We start from the raw sequence: 24,110 nt of genomic DNA, 5'->3' as shown, positions 1-24,110 counted from the left end.
ATTGCTGTAGTTTGGATCTTGACTGTCTCATCCAAGGCTCTTGTGTTAGAGGCCTGGTCCCCAGGTGGCAACTGCTGAAAGGAATTGGAATCTTTGGGAGGAGGAGCCTACAGGGAGTCCTTACTGCTGGTCTCTTGAAGAGGACAGTGGGACTCCAGTCCCTTCCTCTTTCTCTTTTATCTTCTTGGACATTAGGTGGGCAGTTTGCTCCATCATAAGCTTTCAACAATGGCCATCTAACACATCCACAAGAGGTCCAAAGCAGTTAACTGTGTCACAGACTGGAACCTCTAAAACTGTGAGCCTAAATAAGCCTTTTCTCTTTGCAAGTTAATTATCTAGTGTATTTCAGAACAGTGATGGAAAGCTGATGAAAACATATACGATGACTGGTAACAAAAATCAAAATGGCTGCAGATTACTAAAAAAGAGAAAAATCCTTTCCTAAGTCTTAGAAATTTTACTGATGGGGTAAATTTCCACGTAGACATGATATTGGGAACTGTTTACACAGGGAGAACAATTTCTGGAATCTAACATTACCTTGTAAGGTTTGAGAAATATCAACAGTGACCAGTTTTGCTCTCTTGACTTGGATATTCTAATTGAACTGCAGAATTTACAATCACTCCTATTTGTGTCAGTTTCCAATTACTGGACTTAATACAAGCCCAAGTCCATTTTCTTTTAGTCTAATCAAGCGAGCCTGTGTTCCTGACTTACAAATCTATTCTGTACCCGTATAAAACTGTTCTTGCTTTATTTTAACCACATTCATGATTTCCTGGTTTACATTCCCACAGGAAGTGCTACAGTTTTAATCTAAAATGTCTTCCAAAGACTTGTGTCAAAGGCCTGATCACCAGCATTTTTCTACCAGCAGCTGTGGAAACTTTTGGAGGTGGGGCCGAGTGGGAGGGCATTAGGTCACTGGGGATGCGGGACACTGGTCTTTTTTCGCCATGAGGTGAGCAGATTTTTCTACCACAGGCTCCTGCCATGATGTGCTACACTGCCATAAGCCCCAAAGTGATGGGCTAACAAACCATGGACTGAAACCTCTAAACCTGTGAGCCAAATAAGGTTTTCCTCTTTTAAATTTAACTATTAGGTATATTTACAGAGTAGTAGAAAGTGAGCTAACACAGGGAACTTCCACACTGGTGAACAGAGCTTCCACACTGGTGAACAGACTGGGGTTTTGGGAGAGTGGCACAACCAAAGAGGGCATGGAGGCTCTATGCATGTTACAGGATAGAGCACAGTCTGAAATGTCTCCCAGAGGCTCATGTGTTGAAAGCTTGATTCCCCAATACAGCAGTGTTCAGAGGTGGGGCTTTTGGGAAATGACTGGGTTATGAGGGTTAATGATTATTAAAATCCTCATCAATGGATTAGCCCATTGATAATTCCACAAATAAATGGGCTATTAGGAGGTGGGGCAGATAAAGATAGTAAGAAGTAAGCAGCTCCCTTTGAAGGGAATGTTTTGTTCCCTGACCCTTCTCTTTCTGTCTCTTGCTTCCCAGATGTCATAAGGTGAACAGCTCTGCTTCACTATGCCCTTCTGTCATGATGTTCTGCCTCACCAGAAACACGGCAGCCAATCAACCATAGACTGAAACCTCTAAAAGCAGGAGCCAAGATAAATCTTTCCTCCTGTAAGTTCATTTTCTCATGTATTTTGTGACAGCTACAGAAAGCACACTAACACAATGCATCTCTTCCATGTGGCCATCCTGAGTTGCATCCTTTATAATATACTGGTAAATGTTTGGTTGAACTTGATTGATTAAATATCAGGATGTAGTGCCTTTTAGGAAACAGATCTTTGACTCAACTTTAAGATCCTGGTTTACTACAAACAGCACCAGAATTTCCAGCCTTTGTTTTTGCCCGAGTAGACCAATAAGAATCCCAGCCTATTATCTGATATCTCTCTTGAATTTGGTCTCACATCTTTAATGCGATAAAGAGACCATGGAGAGCACCCCTGATGTGGTCCTCTTTGAAGAGTCTGTGACATTATCTAGTTAATCCTATGAAAGGAAGACTAGGTCTGTAGAGGTCATTGTTGGAAACACTTTGGCATTTTCTCTTCCCAGATGGGAACACTATTGGCCCTGTACATTTTCACAGATGGGCTCAAGACTGGATGGGACATGAACAGGACCTTTGCTTCTCCCATGTAATTTGAGGCACTTTCACAAAGCAAAAGAAGGGAATTATTAGTTCCATAATAACAATGAAAAGGAGGTCCCTTTTAAAATATATATATATTTTTAAACCCAGGGGCACTTTACCACTGAGCCACATCCCCAATTCTTTTTATTTATTTTTTATTTTGACACAGGGTCTTACTAAGCTGTTGAGGCTGGCCTCAAATTTATGATCCTCCTGTCTCAGCCTCCTGAGTTGGTGGGATTTGAGGCATGTGCCCGGCTCCCATCGGTTTTAACTAGAGAAACTCTGATTTAATAAGTTTAGGGTTTAGAAATTTGAATTTTAATATGTATATCAGGTAATTATTAATTCTGAAGTAGATCATCAGCAGACTATTTTTGAAAAACACTAGTCTAGATGTTGAAAGCTGTCTACAAATACTGCATAATAAGAAAGAGAAATCTGCATATTTTTGCTTTTGGGCAGGGGGCAGGTGAGAGGGAAGTGGAGAAGATTCATTCACTTAATTTTTTTTTATTTTTTAAACTGAGTACCCAGTACCCATTTACCAAATCTTATACAAGGCCCAGAGAATAGCAATAAATAAAAGACAAGGGTTTTTAACCTTAGGAAGCTTTTGAGTTTAGTTGAGAATGAGTGCATATAAAGCTTATTTTTATTTAAAAAAACCTTTTATGATTCTACATAAAATTTTTGAAAATACTATAATAATATTAGATTTTGAATTACATAGTCTTAATGGCAATGTAGTGGAAAAATTAACTTCACAAATGAAAACCTATGAGAATTTAAACTAAGAAAGAATGGGAAACCATTTGTATGGGTTAATATCCATACAAATACAGTTTATGTATAAATTCTCTTTTCTTTCATTATCTTATTCTCATATTCTAAATTAGTCCATGATAGTAAAATGTTTGAAATCAGTATAACTTTGTATGATACAATTTTGAAAACAAATTTGTAAGACTCTAGTCTTCAGTGGCTAATTTTCAAGTTGACATTATACCCCCATAGGATTCAAGTAAAATAGAGGTAAAGAGTGAATTATCACAATAACATTGAATTCAGAAAACGTTGAGAACATGTAGAACTACAAACTACCAAACATTACCCATTATGTGGATACAACGTTTACCAGGTGAATGGAGAGAAGAGATTAGCCCTGTTCTTCTGGGACAACTTAGCAAGAGGTAGAATTATTGAAAAATATAACAGGCTGCTCTGTTAAGCAGGATTTCCCTGTCAGCATGTGTTCAAAAGTTTTAAAGACACCCCCATTAGATATGTGATATAAATGATTCCCTCCTTCCCTTTTTTTTTTTTTTTTTTAAACTGGGGGTTTTATTTTTTGTTTTGACAAGGTCTTCTCATTAAGTTGCCCAAGTTGGTCTTGAACTAGTGATCCTCTTATCTTAGCCTCCAGAAGTCACTGGGATTACTGGCATGCACCACTATACCCAGTGATAAAATGATTCCTACGATGGCCAAAATTGCCAATCTAATGATAGTCATACACCTAATGAACACACTAAATATTTCTGTGGCTACAAAACTCAAATACTGTACTTACAGCGCTACCAGCCTATTGGCACATCATAAGCAACAAAGAAGATCAGCAAAAAAAGGGTGTCTCGACACATTTAGCAGTAAGATCAAAGGCACAAAGATGTAAACACAATAAAACAGCACAGTATCTGAAGATATAGACTCAGTTCAGTGTTGCCAGAGTGTCAAATGTTCCTATGCAAGTGAGACATGACCATGCTGGAGAAGTAGGTGGTGGTGTGATGAAGGCACATAAAAGGTCACATAAAAAAGCTTAAATGTTATTCTGTAATCACTGGGGCATCAATGATAGGCTTTAAACAATATATATAAGCCTGGAACTCTTAAGAAAAACGGCAGGGGATGATGAAACCATCAAATAGTGGAAGGTGGCATAGGATTTAATGCATTCAAGATTTATAGAAAGATAAAATTTGTGGGAAAATATATGTATGTATGTATGTATGTATATATATGTATATGTGTGTGTGTGTGTTTACATTTGTAAGACTCTAGTCTTCAGTGGCTAAAATTTGAGTTAACTAAATTTGATTTTAAATTTATGAAATACCAAAAATAGGACTGTACTTCATAAAAATTGGGAAAAAAACAGGGTTTTTCCACATGATAATAAATCAATACAAGAGCCTGTATTATTTGAATTTCTACAGCAACTCTCTTGGCTCATTATTAGAATGCTAATTTGGCTTAAACATACTTTTCACATGTGTCAGATGCATGTAAAAGATCAGGTGAATGATTAGGTAACAATAACAATTAAAAATGCACTGAACAATAGAACACAAATAAATAAAGTAAAAGCTAGATCAATTGTGGGAAAAAATAATTAGAAAAATTAATTGTGAGATTTCAATACCCAACTTTTAACTGACAAAACATCTAATCAGAAAACTAGTAAGAAGACAGAAAATTGTAAACCACTGTCAACCAACTTGTAATTGATATTTACAGTATAGTCTAAGTAACAAAAGTATATTCTTTTCAAATGCCTATAGAACATCCACCAAGCTAGACCATGTTAAAGACTTTGTAACAAACATTAAGCTTAAAAGACTAGAAAACATACAATATATTTCTCAGATCACAACAAACACTAAAAATCAACAAAATGAAGGTATCTGGAGAATCCCCCAAAACAGACATTAAGCAACACATTCCACAATAACTCTAAGGTTAAACAGATACCTCAAGGGAAAGTTATAAAAAAAATTATGAAATGGGTCAACATTAAAATTAAAGGAGGCTTGGGGTTGTAGCTCAGTGGTAGGTAGAATGCTTGTCTAGCATGCATGAGGCACTGGGTTCGATTCTCAGCACTGCATATAAATAAATAAAAGGTCCATCGACAACTAAAAATATTTTTAAAAATTAAATGTTAGTTTGTCTTAAGTACATGTTACATGTTTCTCAACTGTGTGTGTGTGTATGTGTGTTTTAAAAGGAGTGGTAAAATAGTGGTAATCATCAGGGGAATGCAAAGACAAAGACATCTGTTAGATGCTCTTTGTGCATTAACATTTCATTTCAAATGCTGGACCATTAATGTTCTTCCCACATAGATGATATGATGTCTAATGTCACTTAATTACTAATTAGTGAGTTTCATCTCTCACCTATCCAGCTACATCTTAGCAGCTCCAAACATACTCTACTTTTTCACATTCTCAAAGTCTATGTGCACACAGTTCCTTCTGGCTAGAAATACAGGAATAAGTCTGAATAACTTATATAAAATACCAAGCAAGATGAAGACAGGATATATGTTAATTTCTTAATTCTTATACACTGTAGCAACTACCATTTATTGAAAACATATTATGTATAAATGTTTCAAATGCATGATGTCATTTATTTCCCAATTAACTCTTAGAAGTACTTAAGAGTACTTCTAAGTACTGACTTTAGAAATGAAGAAGTAAACTCAGGATAAAAAACTTTTCCAAGGATCAATAGCAAGCACCAGAACTACATGCAAATAGAAATATATATATACACAAATATTCTTATCCCTTTATCTCACTCTCTCTCCATTCCCCCATAACAAATGCTGGCACGGTTAACAAAATTGGAAACTTATTTTCTACATATCAAAATAACAAACAGATATCAAGAGTTAAAATAGTTTTGGATCCTCTGATCCATATTTTTCCCACTTATAGAATTTTACATCAGAAATATACCTATGCTGTAAAACTGATTTTTAAAAGGTAGTCTAAAAACAAGAAGGACAAACATCTAAACACCAACTACAGTGATGTTCAAGTGATAGAATTACAAGTTAATTTTCTTTATTCTTTATATTCTAAAAGTTCTTTATTATGTGGGAAAATGTAACTTTGAGGCACAAATGATACAGGGATAAAGAAGAGTCTGTTGAATTAATATCATTTACATGGATCAAATACTGAAGGCTGAGGAGGAAGCTTGTGGATACTTAGATTTGTTTTCATTCTTCTGATTACAACTTGTATAACTTAGTAAGCATAGTGAGAAGTGGCATAATTCAAATGCAAATGCTGATACAACTAAACAAAACCTCATGCTTATTTAAAAAAAGTAACTAACACTTATCAACTAGAAAGACACAGCACTAAAAGAAGTGAGGCATATATCTTCCTAACTATTCACTCACATGTATTCAGACTTAACAGTTTCACTCTGCAACTCAGGGTGATGTCACATCCATACAGTAAAGTGTCCTCAGAACAATAAGGGTTAATGTGAGACTGTACCAGTAAAATACAAAAGTATCTTTCTTTCACCCAAATAGAATATAAGTTAAAATAAGAAGGAAACACTTTTAAAGTTGCCATCTACTTTTTAGGCCAAAAATATATTTTTGCTTGTTTAATTCTGTGTTATTGATGAAATGCATTTTTATTCATTTAGGAAAAAAAATCACGTTTTCCCATTCTGTACACTTCAGCATATTTAACAAATTCAAACAGTATTAATTAAAAACCTTAATGTTCAAATAAATTATATTTGATATCCACTTTCTTTCCCTCTATTACTACTATGGAAATTTGGTAGGAACTGTCAAAATATAAACACACAGAAATCAAACTGAAATTTCAAAGTATTTTGGATGCTTTTAGACATGATGTGAAATAATGAAAGTTCAGGCTAATGGCATAATTAGAATGCATTCTCCGATCAATATTTCTTTTTTCTCTCAAAAAGGCAGAACAACAACAACAAAAAAGCAAACAAAGATCTGTGTCAATTCTATGCTTCAAAATTGGCATATCTAGAAGAGATACTATTTTTTAAAAAGGATTTATGAGAAAAATATGTAAGAATCATTCTAATAAGTTCCATTATAGTAAGTATAAAAATAACAATGAAATATTTAAAATGTCAACAAGCAAGCTCTATAAATCATATTTTGTTGATTTAATTACAACATTCACTATGAAGTATCTAATGCAACAAATGTTTTCCTGGAAGCTATCCACACGATAGTGGACATTAAAGATATGGAATATTTATATTTTGTGTAAATTTACTTTAAGAAAGAAGTAACTAAAAGGGTTGCCTCAGTTTTCCACCACCTGCTTGTCTCCTCCCTTTTTTCCTTTCCTGCCCTTCTCTAGTCTGGACAGTGGGAAAGAAGAGTGGGGCATTTAGGAGAAGATGGGAGCCACAGTCTTCCTGGAAGTCAGGGTCCATGCTCAGAATCTTCTTTCCTTCCTCTCCCAAGACAGATAAGAGTTCATTCAGATTGGCCCTCTTCCAGTCAGGAAAATTTTCTAAAGTGTTACAAACCATCCAGCTAGAGAAAAGAAGAAAGGAGAGGAAAGATAAAAGGAAAAAGAGAAACAGTTGAAGAAAGAAAGAAACTCCTCTCTTGTCTATTCCAGTGTTTACTAAGGAATTAAGGATAAGAAATAGCTTGCAAGTGTGAGAAGTCCATGTAATTTAGAGATAATAATTATTTTTTAATTGAAGAAAAGAAAAAGGTCCTGTTTTATTTTTTGGTTTTGTGTCTGCTTAAGTGGATGAGGGTGTAGCAATATCCAACAGACTCAGGAATATAATACAATTGTTCCTGCTTGCAGATGCCTGAGAACCATTTAGGTCTCCTGGCTGCTATGTGTAACATGACCTTCTTCGAGTGGGAGCATGATTCATCTTTCTCAAACTTGCCTGTTCATATAATTTCCCAAGGACATTTATGAAACTTTCCAAAATACAGATCCTTACCCTTCTCCTTTTCTCCCTGAGATATATATTCACATATTTCGTTAACTGATTTTTTTTAAATTTTTTATTGTTGTTCAAAACATGACAAATTTCTTGATATATCATATTTCACACTTTGATTCAAGTGGGTTATGAACTCCCATTTTTACCCCATATACAGATTGCAGAATTACATCAGTTACACATCCATTGATTTACATATTGCCATACTAGTGTCTGTTGTGTTCTGCTGTCTTTCCTATCCTCTACTATCCCCCCTCCCCTCCCCACCCCTCTTCTCTCTCTACCCCCTCTACTGTCATTCATTTCTCCCCCTTGTATTATTTTTCCCTTTCCCCTCACTTCCTCTTGTATGTACTTTTGTATAACCCTGAGGGTCTCCTTCCATTTCCATGCAATTTCCCTTCTTTCTCCCTTTCCCTCCCACCTCTCATCCCTGTTTAATGTTAATCTTCTTCTCCTGCTCTTTGTCCCTACTCTGTTCTTAGTTACTCTCCTTATATCAAAGAAGACATTTGGCATTTGTTTTTTAGGGATTGGCTAGCTTCACTTAGCATAATCTGCTCTAATGCCATCCATTTCCCTGCAAATTCTATGATTTTGTCATTTTTTAATGCAGAGTAATACTCCATTGTGTATAAATGCCACATTTTTTTTTTATCCATTCGTCTATTGAAGGGCATCAAGGATGGTTCCACAGTCTTGCTATTGTGAATTGTGCTGCTATGAACATCGATGTAGCAGTGTCCCTGTAGCATGCTCTTTTTAGGTCTTTAGGGAATAGACGGAGAAGGGGAATAGCTGGGTGAAATGGTGGCTCCATTCCCAGCTTTCCAAGAAATCTCCATACTGCTTTCCAAATTGGCTGCACCAATTTGCAGTCCCACCAGCAATGTACAAGTGTACCCTTTTCCCCACATCCTCGCCAGCACTTGTTGTTTGACTTCATAATGGCTGCCAATCTTACTGGAGTGAGATGGTATCTTAGGGTGGTTTTGATTTGCATTTCTCTGACAGCTAGAGATGGTGAGCATTTTTTCATGTACTTGTTGATTGACTGTATGTCCTCCTCTGAGAAGTGTCTGTTCAAGTCCTTGGCCCATTTGTTGATTGGGTTGTTTGTTTTCTTATTGTCTAATTTTTTGAGTTCTTTGTATACTCTGGATATTAGGGCTCTATCTGAAGTGTGAGGAGTAAAGATTTGTTCCCAGGGTGTAGGCTCCCTATTTACCTCTCTTATTGTTTCTTTTGCTGAGAAAAAACTTTTTAGTTTAAGTAAGTCCCATTTGTTGATTCTAGTTATTAACTTTTGTGCTATGGGTGTCCTATTGAGGAATTTGGAGCCCGACCCCACCATATGTAGATCGTAGCCAACTTTTTCTTCTATCAGACGGCGTGTCTCTGATTTGATATCAAGCTCCTTGATCCATTTTGAATTAACTTTTGTGCATGGCGAGAGAAAGGGATTCAGTTTCATTTTGTTGCATATGGATTTCCAGTTTTCCCAGCACCATTTGTTGAAGATGCTATCCTTCCTCCATTGCATGCTTTTAGCCCCTTTATCAAATATAAGATAGTTGTAGTTTTGTGGATTGGTTTCTGTGTCCTCAATTCTGTACCATTGGTCCACCCGCCTGTTTTGGTACCAGTACCATGCTGTTTTTGTTACTATTGCTCTGTAGTATAGTTTGAAGTCTGGTATCGCTATACTGCCTGATTCACACTTCCTGCTTAGCATTGTTTTTGCTATTCTGGGTCTTTTATTTTTCCATATGAATTTCATGATTGCTTTCTCTATTTCTACAAGAAATGCCGTTGGGATTTTGATTGGCATTGCATTAAACCTATAGAGAACTTTTGGTAATATCGCCATTTTGATGATGTTAGTTCTGCCTATCCATGAACAGGGTATATTTTTCCATCTTCTAAGATCTTCATCTATTTCTCTCTTTAGGGTTCTGTAGTTTTCATTGTATAAGTCTTTCACCTCTTTTGTTAGGTTGATTCCCAAGTATTTTATTTTTTTTGAAGATATTGTGAATGGAGTGGTTGTCTTCATTTCCATTTCAGAGGATTTGTCGCTGATATACAGGAATGCCTTTGATTTATGCGTGTTGATTTTATATCCTGCCACTTTGCTGAATTCATTTATTAGCTCTAATAGTTTCTTTGTAGACCCTTTTGGGTCTGCTAGGTATAGAATCATGTCATCTGCAAATAGTGATAATTTAAGTTCTTCTTTTCCTATTTTGATGCCTTTAATTTCTTTCGTCTAATTGCTCTGGCCAGTGTTTCGAGAACTATGTTGAACAGAAGTGGTGAGAGAGGGCATCCCTGTCTTGTTCCAGATTTTAGAGGGAATGCCTTCAGTTTTTCTCCATTCAGAATGATGCTAGCCTGAGGCTTAGCATAGATTGCTTTTACAATATTGAGGTATGTTCCTGTTATCCCTAGTTTTTCTAGAGTTTTGAACATAAAGGGATGCTGTAGTTTGTTGAATGCTTTTTCTGCATCTATCGAGATGATCATATGGTTCTTATTTTTAAGTCTATTGATGTGGTGAATAACATTTATTGATTTCCGTATATTGAACCAGCCTTGCATCCCAGGGATGAATCCTACTTGACCATGGTGCACAATTTTTTTGATATGTTTTTGTATCCGATTCGCCAGAATTTTATTGAGGATTTTTGCATCTAGGTTCATTAGAGATATTGGTCTGAAGTTTTCTTTCTTTGAAGTGTCTTTGTCTGGTTTAGGTATCAGGGTGATGTTGGCCTTGCAGAATGAATTTGGAAGTTCTCCCTCTTTTTCTATTTCCTGAAGTAGCTTGAAAAGTATTGGTATTAGTTCCTCTTTAAAGGTTTTGTAAAACTCTGCTGTATACCCATCCGGTCCTGGGCTTTTCTTAGTTGGTAGTCTTTTGATGGTTTCTTCTATTTCCTCAATTGATATTGGTCTGTTTAGGTTGTCTATATCCTCCTGACTCAATCTGGGCAGATCATATGACTTAAGAAATTTATCTATGCCTTCACTATCTTCTAATTTATTGGAGTATAAGGATTCAAAATAATTTTTGATTATCTTCTGTATTTCTGAAGTGTCTGTTGTGATATTGCCTTTTTCATCCCGTATGCTAGTAATTTGAGTTCTCTCTCTTCTTCTCTTCACTACCATGGCTAAGGGTCTGTTGATTTTGTTTATTTTTTCAAAGAACCAACTTTTAGTTTTGTCAATTTTTTCAATTGTTTCTTTTGTTTCGATTTCATTAATTTCAGCTCTGATTTTAATTATTTCTTGCCTTCTACTTATTTTGCTGTTGTTTTGCTCTTCTTTTTCTAGGATTTTGAGATGAAGTATGAGATCATTTATTTGTTGTTTTTTTCTTTTTTTAAGGAATGAACTCCAAGCAATGAATTTTCCTCTTAGATCTGCTTTCAATGTGTCCCATAGATTCCGATATGTTGTGTCTGTGTTTTCATTAATCTCTAAGAATTTTTTAATTTCCTCCTTGATTTCTTCTATAACCCATTGATCATTCAGTAACCTATTGTTCATTCTCCAAGTGATGTATGCTTTTTCCTTCCTTCTTTTATCGTTGATTTTCAGTTTCATTCCATTATGATCAGATAAGATGCATGGTATTATCTCTAGTCCTTTATATTGTCTAAGAGTTGCCCTGTGACATAATATATGATCTATTTTTGAGAAGGATCCATGTGCTGCTGAGAAAAAAGTGCAACTGCTTGATGTTGGGTGGTATATTCTATATATGTCAATTAAGTCTAGGTTATTAATTGTATTATTGAGTTCTATAGTTTCCTTATTCAACTTTTGTTTTTTTTAAAGATTCCCAGGTGATACGGATGATCAATCAGGTTTGAGAACCACTGGTATAAATAAGCTTTATTCTAGAGATCTCTTCGGCACTTTAATAGTACTGTATGAATCCTAGAACTTGCTTTACTTCCCTAGTTTAAAGCAATCTCGTGCTTTATACAAAAAGTACTATATGGCTTATAGTATTATATGGATCCTTGAACTTATTGTACTCCCCTAGTTTAGAGCAATCTGGTGTTTTATACAAAAAAGTGTTTACTAATAAATCAGAAAAGGATGCCTATTTTCCAGGTAAAACTTAAATGAATTAGAAAAAATAGATAGGTCTTTAATGCAATACAGTAAGAGAAGGAAGAACATACTGTAACTCTAACAAAAATATTAAGCCAATAACAAATGACATTTCCCCTACAGTTGCACGTTTAAACATTTCTGTCACTTTCAAAAATGGGCAAAATATGGTAGAGTATATTCCAATTGGAAAAGCAGTAATTTTGAAATAATTATATAACTAACAGACTCAGGAATATAATACAATTGTTCCTGCTTGGTTCATGTTAGGAAAATTAGTTTTCTTAAAATTTATATAGTCTCAAAATTTACCACTGAGTTTCAAATCTATTATTTATGAAAGCTATCTTCTATCTATATTTTAGCATTTCTTTGGTTTAAATAACTATCAGTTAATCATGCAACAAACAAGATAAAAGCCAAGTCTGAAAGGTTGTATCATTCATTCCAAAACTTAAATTAATTTCACATTATATGTGCACAAGCCATGTAATGGTAGGGGTAATTTAAAAATGAACGATGTCAATAGCAAAGAGTTTGGTACTTCTTACTGTGTGCTAGAGACTGTTCTAAGCCCTGTCTATGCATCACCTCATTTTATTGTTCTGACAACCAAAAAGAGAAAAGCTGCTATTATACTCAGCACTTTACAGATGAGTACATATCTATATATAATCAGTGTGGTTAGGACCTTGGGCAAGGTCTCAGAATGGGCAAGTAGGAAATCTTGAGATTATGATGGCTTTTTATAAGGAGTCTATAGGTTAGTAGGAGACTCAAGCAACAGCATGTGACTATCAGGACTACTTCATTCAACAAATAATTTTAAAGGATAGGAATCATGAGAAAATCAGGTAAAGAAGATCTTAACACAAAATTTTAAATGCTTCATGGTTAAGTGTTTTATTATACACAAAAAGATTTATTCATTAGAATAAGAATAGAAAGAATACATTTCATTATATGACAAAAGACATGGGTGCTCTCATCTAAAACAGACATAACTTTTCACAGAATAGGTGATAACATAGATGATAGGTTTCTAAGCCAAGTATTGCTGCCCTTAGTTTCAAGGAGGGAAATTAGAGAAATTGTCATCCTGACCATTCTTACTCTGCAGCCATGATTCCTGATGTCTCAAGCCACAAGAGGAAATGTTCAATGCTTTTCCTGAGGATAGAGTATACATTTTGGGGGACTACTTTAAAGGAGCTAGGGAGTCTTAAATGTCTTTTATAAGTACTCGCTTTAACCATTAGCTACCCATTATGAATTGGTGACTAGTAAATATACATGATACGTGTGGTACGGAGCTGACAGTATAAGCATGAGGATACTTGCAACAAAAATATGCTGACCGTTTACATACACATGATCACTTTGAAACAAAGATGCTCATTTGTATTCTTGAAACACTTTCTATTTCATTCCAGTGGTTTCAAACAAGAATCATGCCACACAGGAGATCTTTTACCTAACTTCAGCCTCTAAATAATGTTAATACAAAAGATATCACTTTTAGCTGGGATGTTTTTCCTTTTACCTTAAAGAATATCTTTTAAAGTTTTCATTAGTATAGGTCAGCTGATGGCAAAACTTCAGATTTATACATCTAAAAATATTTATTTTCACTTTGCTTGAGAGATATTCACTAGATGTAGGGTGGCAGGTATTTTACTTCATATACTGAATATTTGATTCTGATGTTTTGTTCACTGAGAAGTTGGCTGTTAGTTTAGCTATCAATACTGTCTTTTTTTTTTTCCCTTAAATATCCCTCTTTTGGGGGGAAGAGGGGACACAGTTTCTTCAATAAAGTAATGTTAAGAAAACTGAATATCCACATAGAGAAGGAGGAAAATGGACTCTTACACAAAGGACCACAACACACACAAAACTCAAAATATTTTGAGTACTTAACTGTAAGAGTAAAACAACAAGAATCAAATTGAGAAAAGTTTTATATTATAAAACTATTGGCATGGGCAATAATTTTTTGAACATGAACTCAAAAGCAGAGGTTACAAAAGCAAAAACAGATAAACAGAAGTGGACCAAAGTAAAAAGTTTCTACATGACAACAAAGCAATGAGACAATCATGCAAAAGCAACTAAACAGCAAGAAACAATCCAATATAAAAATGAGCAAGGGATCTGAACAGACATTTCTCAATAGAAACTAGTAGTATATGAAAAGAATGTTCAAAACGATTATCAGGACATTGCAAATTAAAACCACAATGAGGTTATCTCACATCTGTCAGGATTTCAACCATCAAAAAGAAGAAAGGTTAAGTATTAGCAAGGATGTGAAGAAAAGAAAACCCTTGAAAACACTGTTGGTGAGAAGGTAAATTAGTCCAGCCATTGTGGAAAACTATATGGAGGTTTATAAAAAAAATCCAATTGTAGAACTACTATATGTTCCAGCAATCCCATATATCCAAAGGAACTGAAATTTGTACATTGAACAGACATCTGCACTTTCATATTTGCTGCATCATTAATCACAATAGCCAAATATGAAATCAACCTAGGTAACAATCAATAGATGAGTAGATAAAGAAAATGTGGTGTGAATAGTACTATTCAGTCATGAAAAAAGGATAAAATCCTTTCAACAACATGGATGAACTTGCGGGATATTATGCTAAGTGAAATGAGCCACACACAGAAAGACAAATACTACATGATCTCATTTCTGTGTGTAATCTAAAAAGGCTAAATTCATACAAGAAGAGTACAATGGTGGTTATCAGAGGCTGGGAAGAAGAGAGACTGGTCAAAGGGTACAAAATTTCAGATAGGAAGAATGTTTCTGAGATCTACTACACACAATGTGACGCCTGTAGATAGTAATAACATAATGTATACTGCAAAATTGTTAACAGAATAGATCTGAAATGGTCTCACCCCAAGAAATGAACATTTTAGGTGACAGCTTCATTAACTGATGTTTATTTAATCATTTTATATGTTAAAATATTAAACTATACCCCGTAAATATGCATAATTATTTGTCAATAATAAGAAGAGACATAACTTAAAGGATGGAAAAAACCTTCCTTGTATTTTCCTTATTTTTAGCAGTTTTATCATATTATGCCAAGGTGGATCAGACACAACTGGCTTTAATCTAGCACTACATTACTTGGCTTTCAAGAATAGAGAATAGGAAATTCAGTCTGCACAGAAATCTTCAAACTGATCGGGAGTCCAAATAATCACTCACTTGAACAGCCTCTTAGATTTCTCCTCCGCCCACACTAAGAGTATCCACTGTCACCAGAGACAGAGCTGCATGCAGCTGACCTCAATACAGATGTGCCTTGGTTTTCTATCAGTCTCATACTGTTCAAAGGTATTACACCAACTTACAGTTCTCCCAGTCCAGATGCAACACCAGAAAGGGTTTTAGTATTAACCTTAAGAGATATAAAGGAATTTACCCATAAAATTTTGTGTTTGTCTTAATATATTTCCAAGGAAATGATGTTATGAGAAGGCAGACCCAAGATAAGATCCAAGACAAGCCCATTATATATTTCATTTTATATATATATATATATTTCATTATATATTCCCTGCAGTTGAAAGGTCTAGTGAATCTCTCTCTGCCTTGATGTCTTTTGTCAACTTTGTAAAGTTCTCAATAATAATCCCTTCCAATTTTTGCTCTACTTTTAGATTTCCTGTTAAACATGTTAAATGTTCTTATATTTATAACATTTTATATTTATATAAAAGAAATTCCCTATTTCTTTTATAAATTTTTAAAATAATTTTTCTCTTCTCATGTTTCCTTCTCCTAATTTATATACCAGTTAATTCTTTTTTTCTACTTTACTTACATTCAACAAATCCTGAGTTCTTCTTTTTGGTAATAGTAATTTTTTCAGCTTTAGGGTTTTCATTTTTAAAATAGTTTCCAATTCCCAAATAAAACTTTCAATCCTGTCTTTCATCTTGTAAGCATGGCTACTTTCAAGCTATGTCTGGTAAATCTTATATCTAAGAGTTATGTTATGATTCTGTTTCTGTTGTATGTTGCTATGCTGGATTTTATTAATGCTTCTTGTCTTATGTCTGCTAACTTTTTATTGTGCTTTAGTTACTGTAATTGCAAAACTGGAAAAATGAAGGAAAAACCTGCTAATGTTACCTTCTTTCAGAGGGAATTTAAGTTTATATCCTGTGAACACTAGCAGGGACACCTCAATTAATTTTCAGGAACTGATATGATATGAAGGCGAATTACAATCAATATAAAAGCTTATCTTCTATTGGTTTATCTTAGACTATATTACTGTGGGGACCTAAAATGATGATAGTCACTCATAATGACAGTGCACTCCAATTTCTGTGACCCTGTAAAGCTGCCATAAGTGATTCCAGCCACCCCACCAAAATCATCAAATGCTTACAGGGGAACAGCAGTCCTAGTCTGATGATTCTTCTGATCTTATTTCTTTTCCATTAGCTTCAAACAAGATTCTGCTTTTAAAATACAGAATCTTGTTTGAAAGTACTGTTTAACAACCAGGATGTATGCCAAGAAATGCCTTGTTAGGCCATTTATGCAAACCTCATAGACTGTGCTTCAACAAATCCAGATGGCATAGCCTTCTATACACCTAAGCTGAATGTTATAGGCTATTGCTTCTAGGTTACAAATCTGTATAGTACGTTACTGTCCTGGCTATTGTAGACAAACAGATTACAATGGTATATACTCGTTCTTCTAAACATAGAAAAGGCAGAGTAAAAACTACAGAATACAAGATTTAAAAAAATGGTACACTTTTACATGAAAACTGGCAGGATTGGAATTTGTTCTGAGAGTGGTGATTGTAAAGTCCTAGAACACTACTCTATAATGCTGTAGACTTTATGAGTGGTACATGCTTAGCCTGTGTGAAGATCTGAGTTCAATGTCCAGCACAAAAACAAGAATAACAACAGAAACCCAATAACCAACTAAGCACCTAAAAAACTATTTTTAAGAAGATAATCTAATGAATGGCTATAGTATATAATAAATCATGATAGTAAATAATTATTTATTCATATAATACAGGAATAAGTGAAAACCAAAAAAAAGAAATTTTTTTTTTTACAACTTAGTATAACTTTCTTGTCAACAAATTGAATATGTTTAAATGATCTTACATAAGTGCATTTTTAGAGAGCAATTCTAGAGAATCCAGAGTGGTCTAATGTGTGTATATGTATAATATCTACTAGGCATGTAACCGTTAATCACATACACATATAGGTCACTCTGTTACCTACATCAAATGCTTTTCCTATTGTTAAAATACAACCTCAGCTGAATGCTTACTGAGTATATACTGCATGTGATCATTAAGGAAAATGTGACACCGTGGGTACTCGGAGGAATTTCCTGTCATATAGAAGAGATGCAGACAATGTGATAGAGCTTGTAATATAAATATGCATAAGATACTTTGATGCATAGAAGGGATACTAGGTCAATACGACATTGTTATATTGTGACATTTGAAACAAACCAAGCAAATACCAAGCAAAAAAGAAAATACATATATCAATTTATATTTAAAAAAAATTAAAAATCCTGTGTATACATAAAACATTACATGAGATACCAAGGTTTAAAAAAAAAAAAAACTGATATGAAAACTTACCCCATCTGGTAGTGCCCTCCAGCACACAGCACTAACAAATTCATTTGTATCATCTTCTTTTCGGTCTTTGTCCAGAACACTTTTGACTGTATCAAACTTAAAAGTTAACAAAGTCTTAGAAAGTCCTTTATAGTACAGGTAGAGAGAGTTATTCTCACTTCCTGAAAATAAAAAATAAAAAACAATTTTTTAGAATTGGAGAACTTGGAATTAGAATATCACAGTTAAATAGTAATTACCAGCCAAAGTTTAACTCAGAGACCAATAATCTTTTATGGTCAAATTTGAAAGAATAGATCACAGAATTAATTGGAAATCAGTTGAAAAAAGCATTCTTGGACAAGAGCCATGGTTTACTAATAATCTAAAGAAATGATCAATGTTATATAATTTAACAATATTGATACTTCTAAAGTTGAATTTGTCATATATATAAAACACTGATAGCATCAACAACAGAATCAGAAATTAGTTATAAGAATCTTAATTTACATTTGGACCAGATTACCATATGGAAATTGAGACAAATGTAAATAACCTATAAAATTTACTTCCCATTTCCTAATAATCACATTATTCTATTAGGAAAGTATACTTTTTTGAACAATCTATCAAGGCTGGATAACTGTGCTGGATATTTACTTTCATAGTTTATACAAGTAGAGAGAATAAAATTTACTGAATCAAGGTTAAGTCACTTAAAAGTACTGATGAAAGCTCATTAGATATATTAGAACATTTGAGTAATATAGAATTTGATTTTTCTTGTTCTGATTTAAACTTATAAAAGTTATCAACAATAAAAGACCTAGAATAATAGATCAACGTTACCCAAGCAGACCAGTTACTAAAGAGAACACTAGATAGAAGAAACTGAATATCAATCTTAAGACAAATATTTGTCTCCTTAATTATTTTTAGTAATTAAGATTTTTTTGTCTTCTACAGAATAGCTATACAAGTTATGCTACACTGGAAAATAACTAAATGAAACAGTTTAAAATGTCATGCTGTATCACGTATTCAGGGTTTGTACTCAATGAGAAATGAAAGGACTAGTGCTCTTTCAGAAAAATTCATAGAACTAAGCTCAGAACTATGCTGCTGCCTTCTATAGACAACTTCTAAACTACAGTGACAGATATCTGCTAAAAAGTTCCCCGAAAGCTGGTGTCACTTACCACAAGCTATGTAATCTCCATTGGAAGCGAGGCCTACAAAGTTTTTTTCATTGATGTGACCCTTGAAGGAACGTAGACAGTATGGTTTCCCCACATTCCACAGTTTTAGCTGGCTGTCTGTTGAGCTGAGATAAACACAAAAGTTGGAAGATATTTAAGATTTCATGGCATTAAACACATCCCCTACTAATTATAGGCAATCCAGTATTATGGTTCAGAAAGCAGACTCTGGAGCCAAGATGTCTAAGTAACAATGTCCAATCTGCTATTAATTTGCTTTTAACCTTGGGCAAGTTATGAAACCTCACTGGACTCAGATTTTCATCAGTTAAATATGAATATAGTGATTACTACTTTATAGAATTAAAATAAGTCTAATGAATTACTGTGAAAATTAAGTAATTTAAAATGCTTTCAATAGCACTTTTCATATGTAGGAAGTGATCAATAAATACCAATGGTATCAACAGCACCATATGACTACCAATCAAACAATAACAGCACTCTACTGGAAGATGTGTTCAACTTTAGGGAGATATTTGTTGTTCTTGATTTGATTTACTTTACAACTGTTGAATTATATAGGTATAAGGAACACAAACTACTTTCTTAGTTATCCCTACAGAAAAGGGATATGGTTAAAAGATCTACATAAAGTGGATCTTGCTTTTCTACATCAAGTAGATCAGTTTATCTTGCTGAAAGAATATGCAAATGCAGTTATTTACCAAAAAATAATTTTGTATAAAAATCAATGGTAATCATCATATAATCTTTGGATTTTAAAAAAAATCATGTTTTGTTATTCTCCGAATTTCTGTTATAAAAATTGGCTCATACTACACATATAACTTTGGAAACTGCTTTCCCTTACTTCATAGCTTGTTTTATATTTTTCTGTAATGACTGCACAATATAACATTTTATTTCTTACTCAAAGACTCATTGTTCTAAAAGATTTTTCATAGATCACTTAAAGATTCACAACCTAGGTACTACTATTAGCTCCACAGAGGAGACAAGGGAAACAAGTTTAGAAGAGTTAGTATGTTTTCAAAGTGCCATGGTGAATAAACAGGATAGCCAAGAATTAAACTGATTGCAGAAGCTGAATTTCTAACTTTTAAAATATTTTTCCATTGCCTGTCATGTTTTCAACATAACATCTGTTTTTAGATATTTGTTTTAATTTGTTTTGCTCAACAATGTTGCTCTGAATATCCCTTTATGTTGCTATTTTAAAATACATTTTAATGTTAACATTACTATTTCCAAATACACTTGTGGTTAAATTTGTTCTGGGTATTTCCAAGGTTCAAATTCATCCAAGGGGGAAAAAAGTCATTGTGATGTATTAAAATTAAAAAGGAAAAAAGACTGGTGAAAATATATATTAAAAAGGTCAACTAAGATTTCCAATTTATGCTTAAGTATACACATAATTCCAATTTGTACTTAAGTACACACATAATTCAAAATTAGGCAACTAATTGGTTAAACATTTACAAATTTGAAATTTTTAAAAAAGGATTAAATCTGAAGTCAAAGAAAAAAATTTTGCCATATAAACTATCATCTACATTGAAATCTGAGTAATATTTAAATTATTCATTGTCCATTATATTTTCTCTTAAAGATGGGATATTTCTGACTGACTGCCACCTAATTTAATATTTGTGAACTAATTACCCACGTTAGTTCTCATTGGAAAGCTCGTTTCCCATTCTGTTACTCAATTCAAATTACCAAGTTCTTATTTAGAGCAACAAGTGTGGAGGTAGATGTGGTAGGAAACCATATATAAGGCACTGGCATTAATAATTTCCTGAGAGAGATCAGAAACTAAACAAAAAAGAAAAAAAAATATATCATTAAGCTTGAGATGAAAGCTTAGATATAAAATGAAAAAATTAAGAACGGGAAAAATGAAGAAACTACAGAATTACAAAATGGATAACCAAAAATGTGACTGCCTATGTTGGTGGAATATTTTAGTTAGTTCTCATATTATGAGAACAAAACTATGTTAGTTTATATATTTTGACAACTGAATTCTATTTACCTCATTGAAATCCTACTACCTTTAAACAAATGAAAAAGATAACTGAAAGTTTATATTATTATTTTCTAGCTCAGAAGCCTTTTCAAAGGATTTATTAGGTATAAGTAGTTAAACTTAGAAAAGTTCTTTTTTAAAACATATTTAAGCCAGATGCGGTGATGCAAGCCTGTAATCCCAGCAGCTCAGGAGGCTGATGCAGGAGGATCATGAGTTCAAAGTCATCCTCAGCAGAAGTGAGGCAACAAGCAACTCTGTGAGACCCTGTCTCTAAATAAAATACAACATAGGACTGGGATGTGGCTCAGTGGTCAAATGCCCCTAAATTCAATCCCCAGCAACCCCCTACCCCCCAAAAAACCCAACCCAAAACAAAACAAAAAATATAATTAAAACGCACCATGAAATCAGAGAGGTCAGTGTTAGTGTAAAAGTCAACAATTTATTTAAAACCCAAAATATGCTACTATTATACTTTAAGTAGACCTATAATAGCATATTAGTTGACTTTAATAAAATTCTTTTCATTCTATTGCATTGACTAGGTTGTTTTCTTCTTCAGGAGAATAACTGAAACCCAATTTAAAAGTTCAAATGCCACTAAACTTAGGAGTACTAGATTCAGGGTTACATTAAAAACTAGAATTTATAAATTTTATGCACAAGTAACATAAAAATGAGCAATACAGATCAGAATATATGTGTATTTTAAATGGGTAAGATATAGAAATCTACTACTTAAGAAAAAGTGCATATAACCCAATGTTATTCTTTACATACAACTATAGTTATTTTATGAATTGGCAAATGACGACAGAGCTCAGTATTAAGCTCACCCTCAGGGGAGAGTAATACTCACGCAGAGACAATTTCCTCACCACTCACAAACTTTGCATAGGAGACTGCTTTTCGGTGTCCTTTGAATACCATGATTGGCTGTTTAGTGTTACGAAGATCATAGTAGTGGACACAGTGATCTAAAACAAAACAAAATGCAATAAAGTTAGTAAATACAGAAATGGAAAACAAAGCTAATTTTAAGAGGTTTTGGTTTTTTCATCAAATATTCCACAGATAATGTGACCCCTAGCACACCCTGTCCCATAGAAATATCAATTTTAAAAGCTGCTTAGGTAGGAAACTACTTTTACAAGAGTTAAGGAAACTAGGTCAGGTGAGAAATCACAGTACCTGTTTTAGTAAACTAATAAAAAATAAATAAAATGCACTGAAGAAAAGAGCTACCCAGGAACTTCTCTCCCAACTCCAAACAACATAGTATGGAGTGAAGCCTCTTACTTGGGGGTGGGGAAGGGGAGAATGAAGAAACAGGGTCCATGTCTTAGAACACAGGCCCACCATGATATAATCCAGTACTGGACACAACCCTACAGCTCCTGCCTCCAGGGCAGTGCCTGTGGGCTTTGGACCTGAATTAGCCTGGTGGCTTCCACCAATCCTTCCCCAATTTTGGACAGTACAACATGGAATAAGTCTTCAGCCTCTGCAGGTAGAACAAAGTAATCACAGACTTTGCCTTCGAATTCAGTGTTAGACAAACTAAATCCAATACTGCGTGGATCCCAATGGCTATTGTCCTGCAGACAGAGCCTCTGAACCTACCATGGTGTCAAGTGGAAACCTCTGGAGACAACTAGGTGCACCTGTGTTCAGGCTAGCATCATCTGTGGCTGGTTATAACACTTTCACGCCATATGTGCATACCAGAGCAGCAGACAGGGCATAAATAATATAGGCCTACATCCTGCCCTAGTGCTGTGCTGATCTTGGTAGGCTATGGATTCTAGATATAACCCAGCATTATTATGTTGGTAGGCCAGGGGACTGACTACCCTATCCCAGTCCCAACCCCAGGCAACACAACATAGATGGAGTCATCATACACTTGGGTAATATGAGGGAAGCAGGTGCCAACTCATTTCATAGAAGAACTGAGCAGTGATGCTCACTGCCAGGCAGAACCATGTGACACCTGATCACAGATCAGTGATTGCAGGTGAACTACCCTTTTAAAGAACTCCCCCAGTTCTCAACAATACATATACTGCAGATTTAAATAATCTTGGGCTTAGGGCACTCTCTAGTGCTGAAATAGCAGCACTGCTTACAAGCTCAAAGAAAATAAGCAGCCTACATAGACTCTCTGGAAGAACAAGTAAAAGCAAAGCCATATGATAAAGGCTGGAATAAATACCTAATCCTTCACTACATAGTTGTCACTGTATACCAACAAGCATCAAGAACAAAATTCATATCAAGTATTTTTTCCCACTGCAGCGTGATAAAACCAAACTTTGAAAACTATACAATTACACAGAAACTAAACAACTTATTCCTTAAAAAAAATGTATAAAGACAAAAAATAAATTTAAAATTTTCATAAAAATGGAAACACAGTACGCCTAAACCTACTGGATATAGGAAAGCAATGTTAAAGGTGAGTATACAGCACTCAACAAATACATCAAAAAAGCAAAAAGATCTCAACCTATAATCACACCTCGAGGAACTAAAAAAACAAGTTATTCCCAAAATTGGTGTAAGAAAGTGATTAAGTTCAAAGCAGAAACAAGTGAAATGTACATTAAAAATACAAGAGTCTTTTTGACACAAGGTAGTTTTTAAAAAGATAAACAACTGATAAACCTTTGAACAGACTCAAATAAAATCAGAGATAAAAATGAAATATTAAAACTGATACCACAGAAATACAAAGGATCATTAGAAACTATTATAAACAGTGTATTAGTCAGTTTTTTCATCACTATGACTAAAAGCCCTGACAAGAATGATTTTTAGAGGAAAAAAAGTTTATCGGTTGACTGTGTTGTTCTGTAACCAAGATGAAGCAGAACATTATGACATAAAGGTGTGGAAAGCAGCTCAGGACATGGCAATCAGGAAGCAGAGAGAGCTCCACTCCCCAGGGACAAAACATAAACTGAAATGGTAAGCCCCTGGTGACCTACTTCTTCTAGCTACACCCTACCTGAGTAAGATTACTGCCCAGTTAATCTCTATCACTGGGTTAATGCAGTGATTAGGTTAAGGCTCTCATAACTCAATCTGTTTTACCTCTACACTTTTTTGTGT

At 34.3% G+C, this 24,110-nt stretch overlaps 1 protein-coding gene across 7 annotated transcripts in view; it reads right to left on the bottom strand.

Annotated features, from left to right (window-relative positions):
- The window catches only part of Cop1 (COP1 E3 ubiquitin ligase), a 169,878-nt gene that overhangs the window by 26,607 nt on the left and 119,161 nt on the right, over positions 1 to 24,110 (bottom strand). For all 7 annotated transcript variants that reach the window (XM_027934924.2, XM_071600288.1, XM_027934926.3 and 4 more), the window contains 3 exons: positions 21,856 to 21,973; positions 18,938 to 19,062; positions 17,757 to 17,917 (listed from right to left, as the gene is read on the bottom strand). In XM_027934924.2, coding sequence (XP_027790725.1) covers positions 17,757 to 17,917; positions 18,938 to 19,062; positions 21,856 to 21,973 — 404 coding nt within the window. The remainder of the gene's footprint in view (positions 1 to 17,756; positions 17,918 to 18,937; positions 19,063 to 21,855; positions 21,974 to 24,110) is intronic.

The sequence above is a fragment of the Marmota flaviventris genome, chromosome 12 (assembly GCF_047511675.1).
Source record: "Marmota flaviventris isolate mMarFla1 chromosome 12, mMarFla1.hap1, whole genome shotgun sequence".
Taxonomy (NCBI): domain Eukaryota; kingdom Metazoa; phylum Chordata; class Mammalia; order Rodentia; family Sciuridae; genus Marmota; species Marmota flaviventris.
The sequence above is the reverse complement of the archived record's forward strand: the minus strand, read 5'-3'. Positions and strand labels throughout refer to the sequence as shown.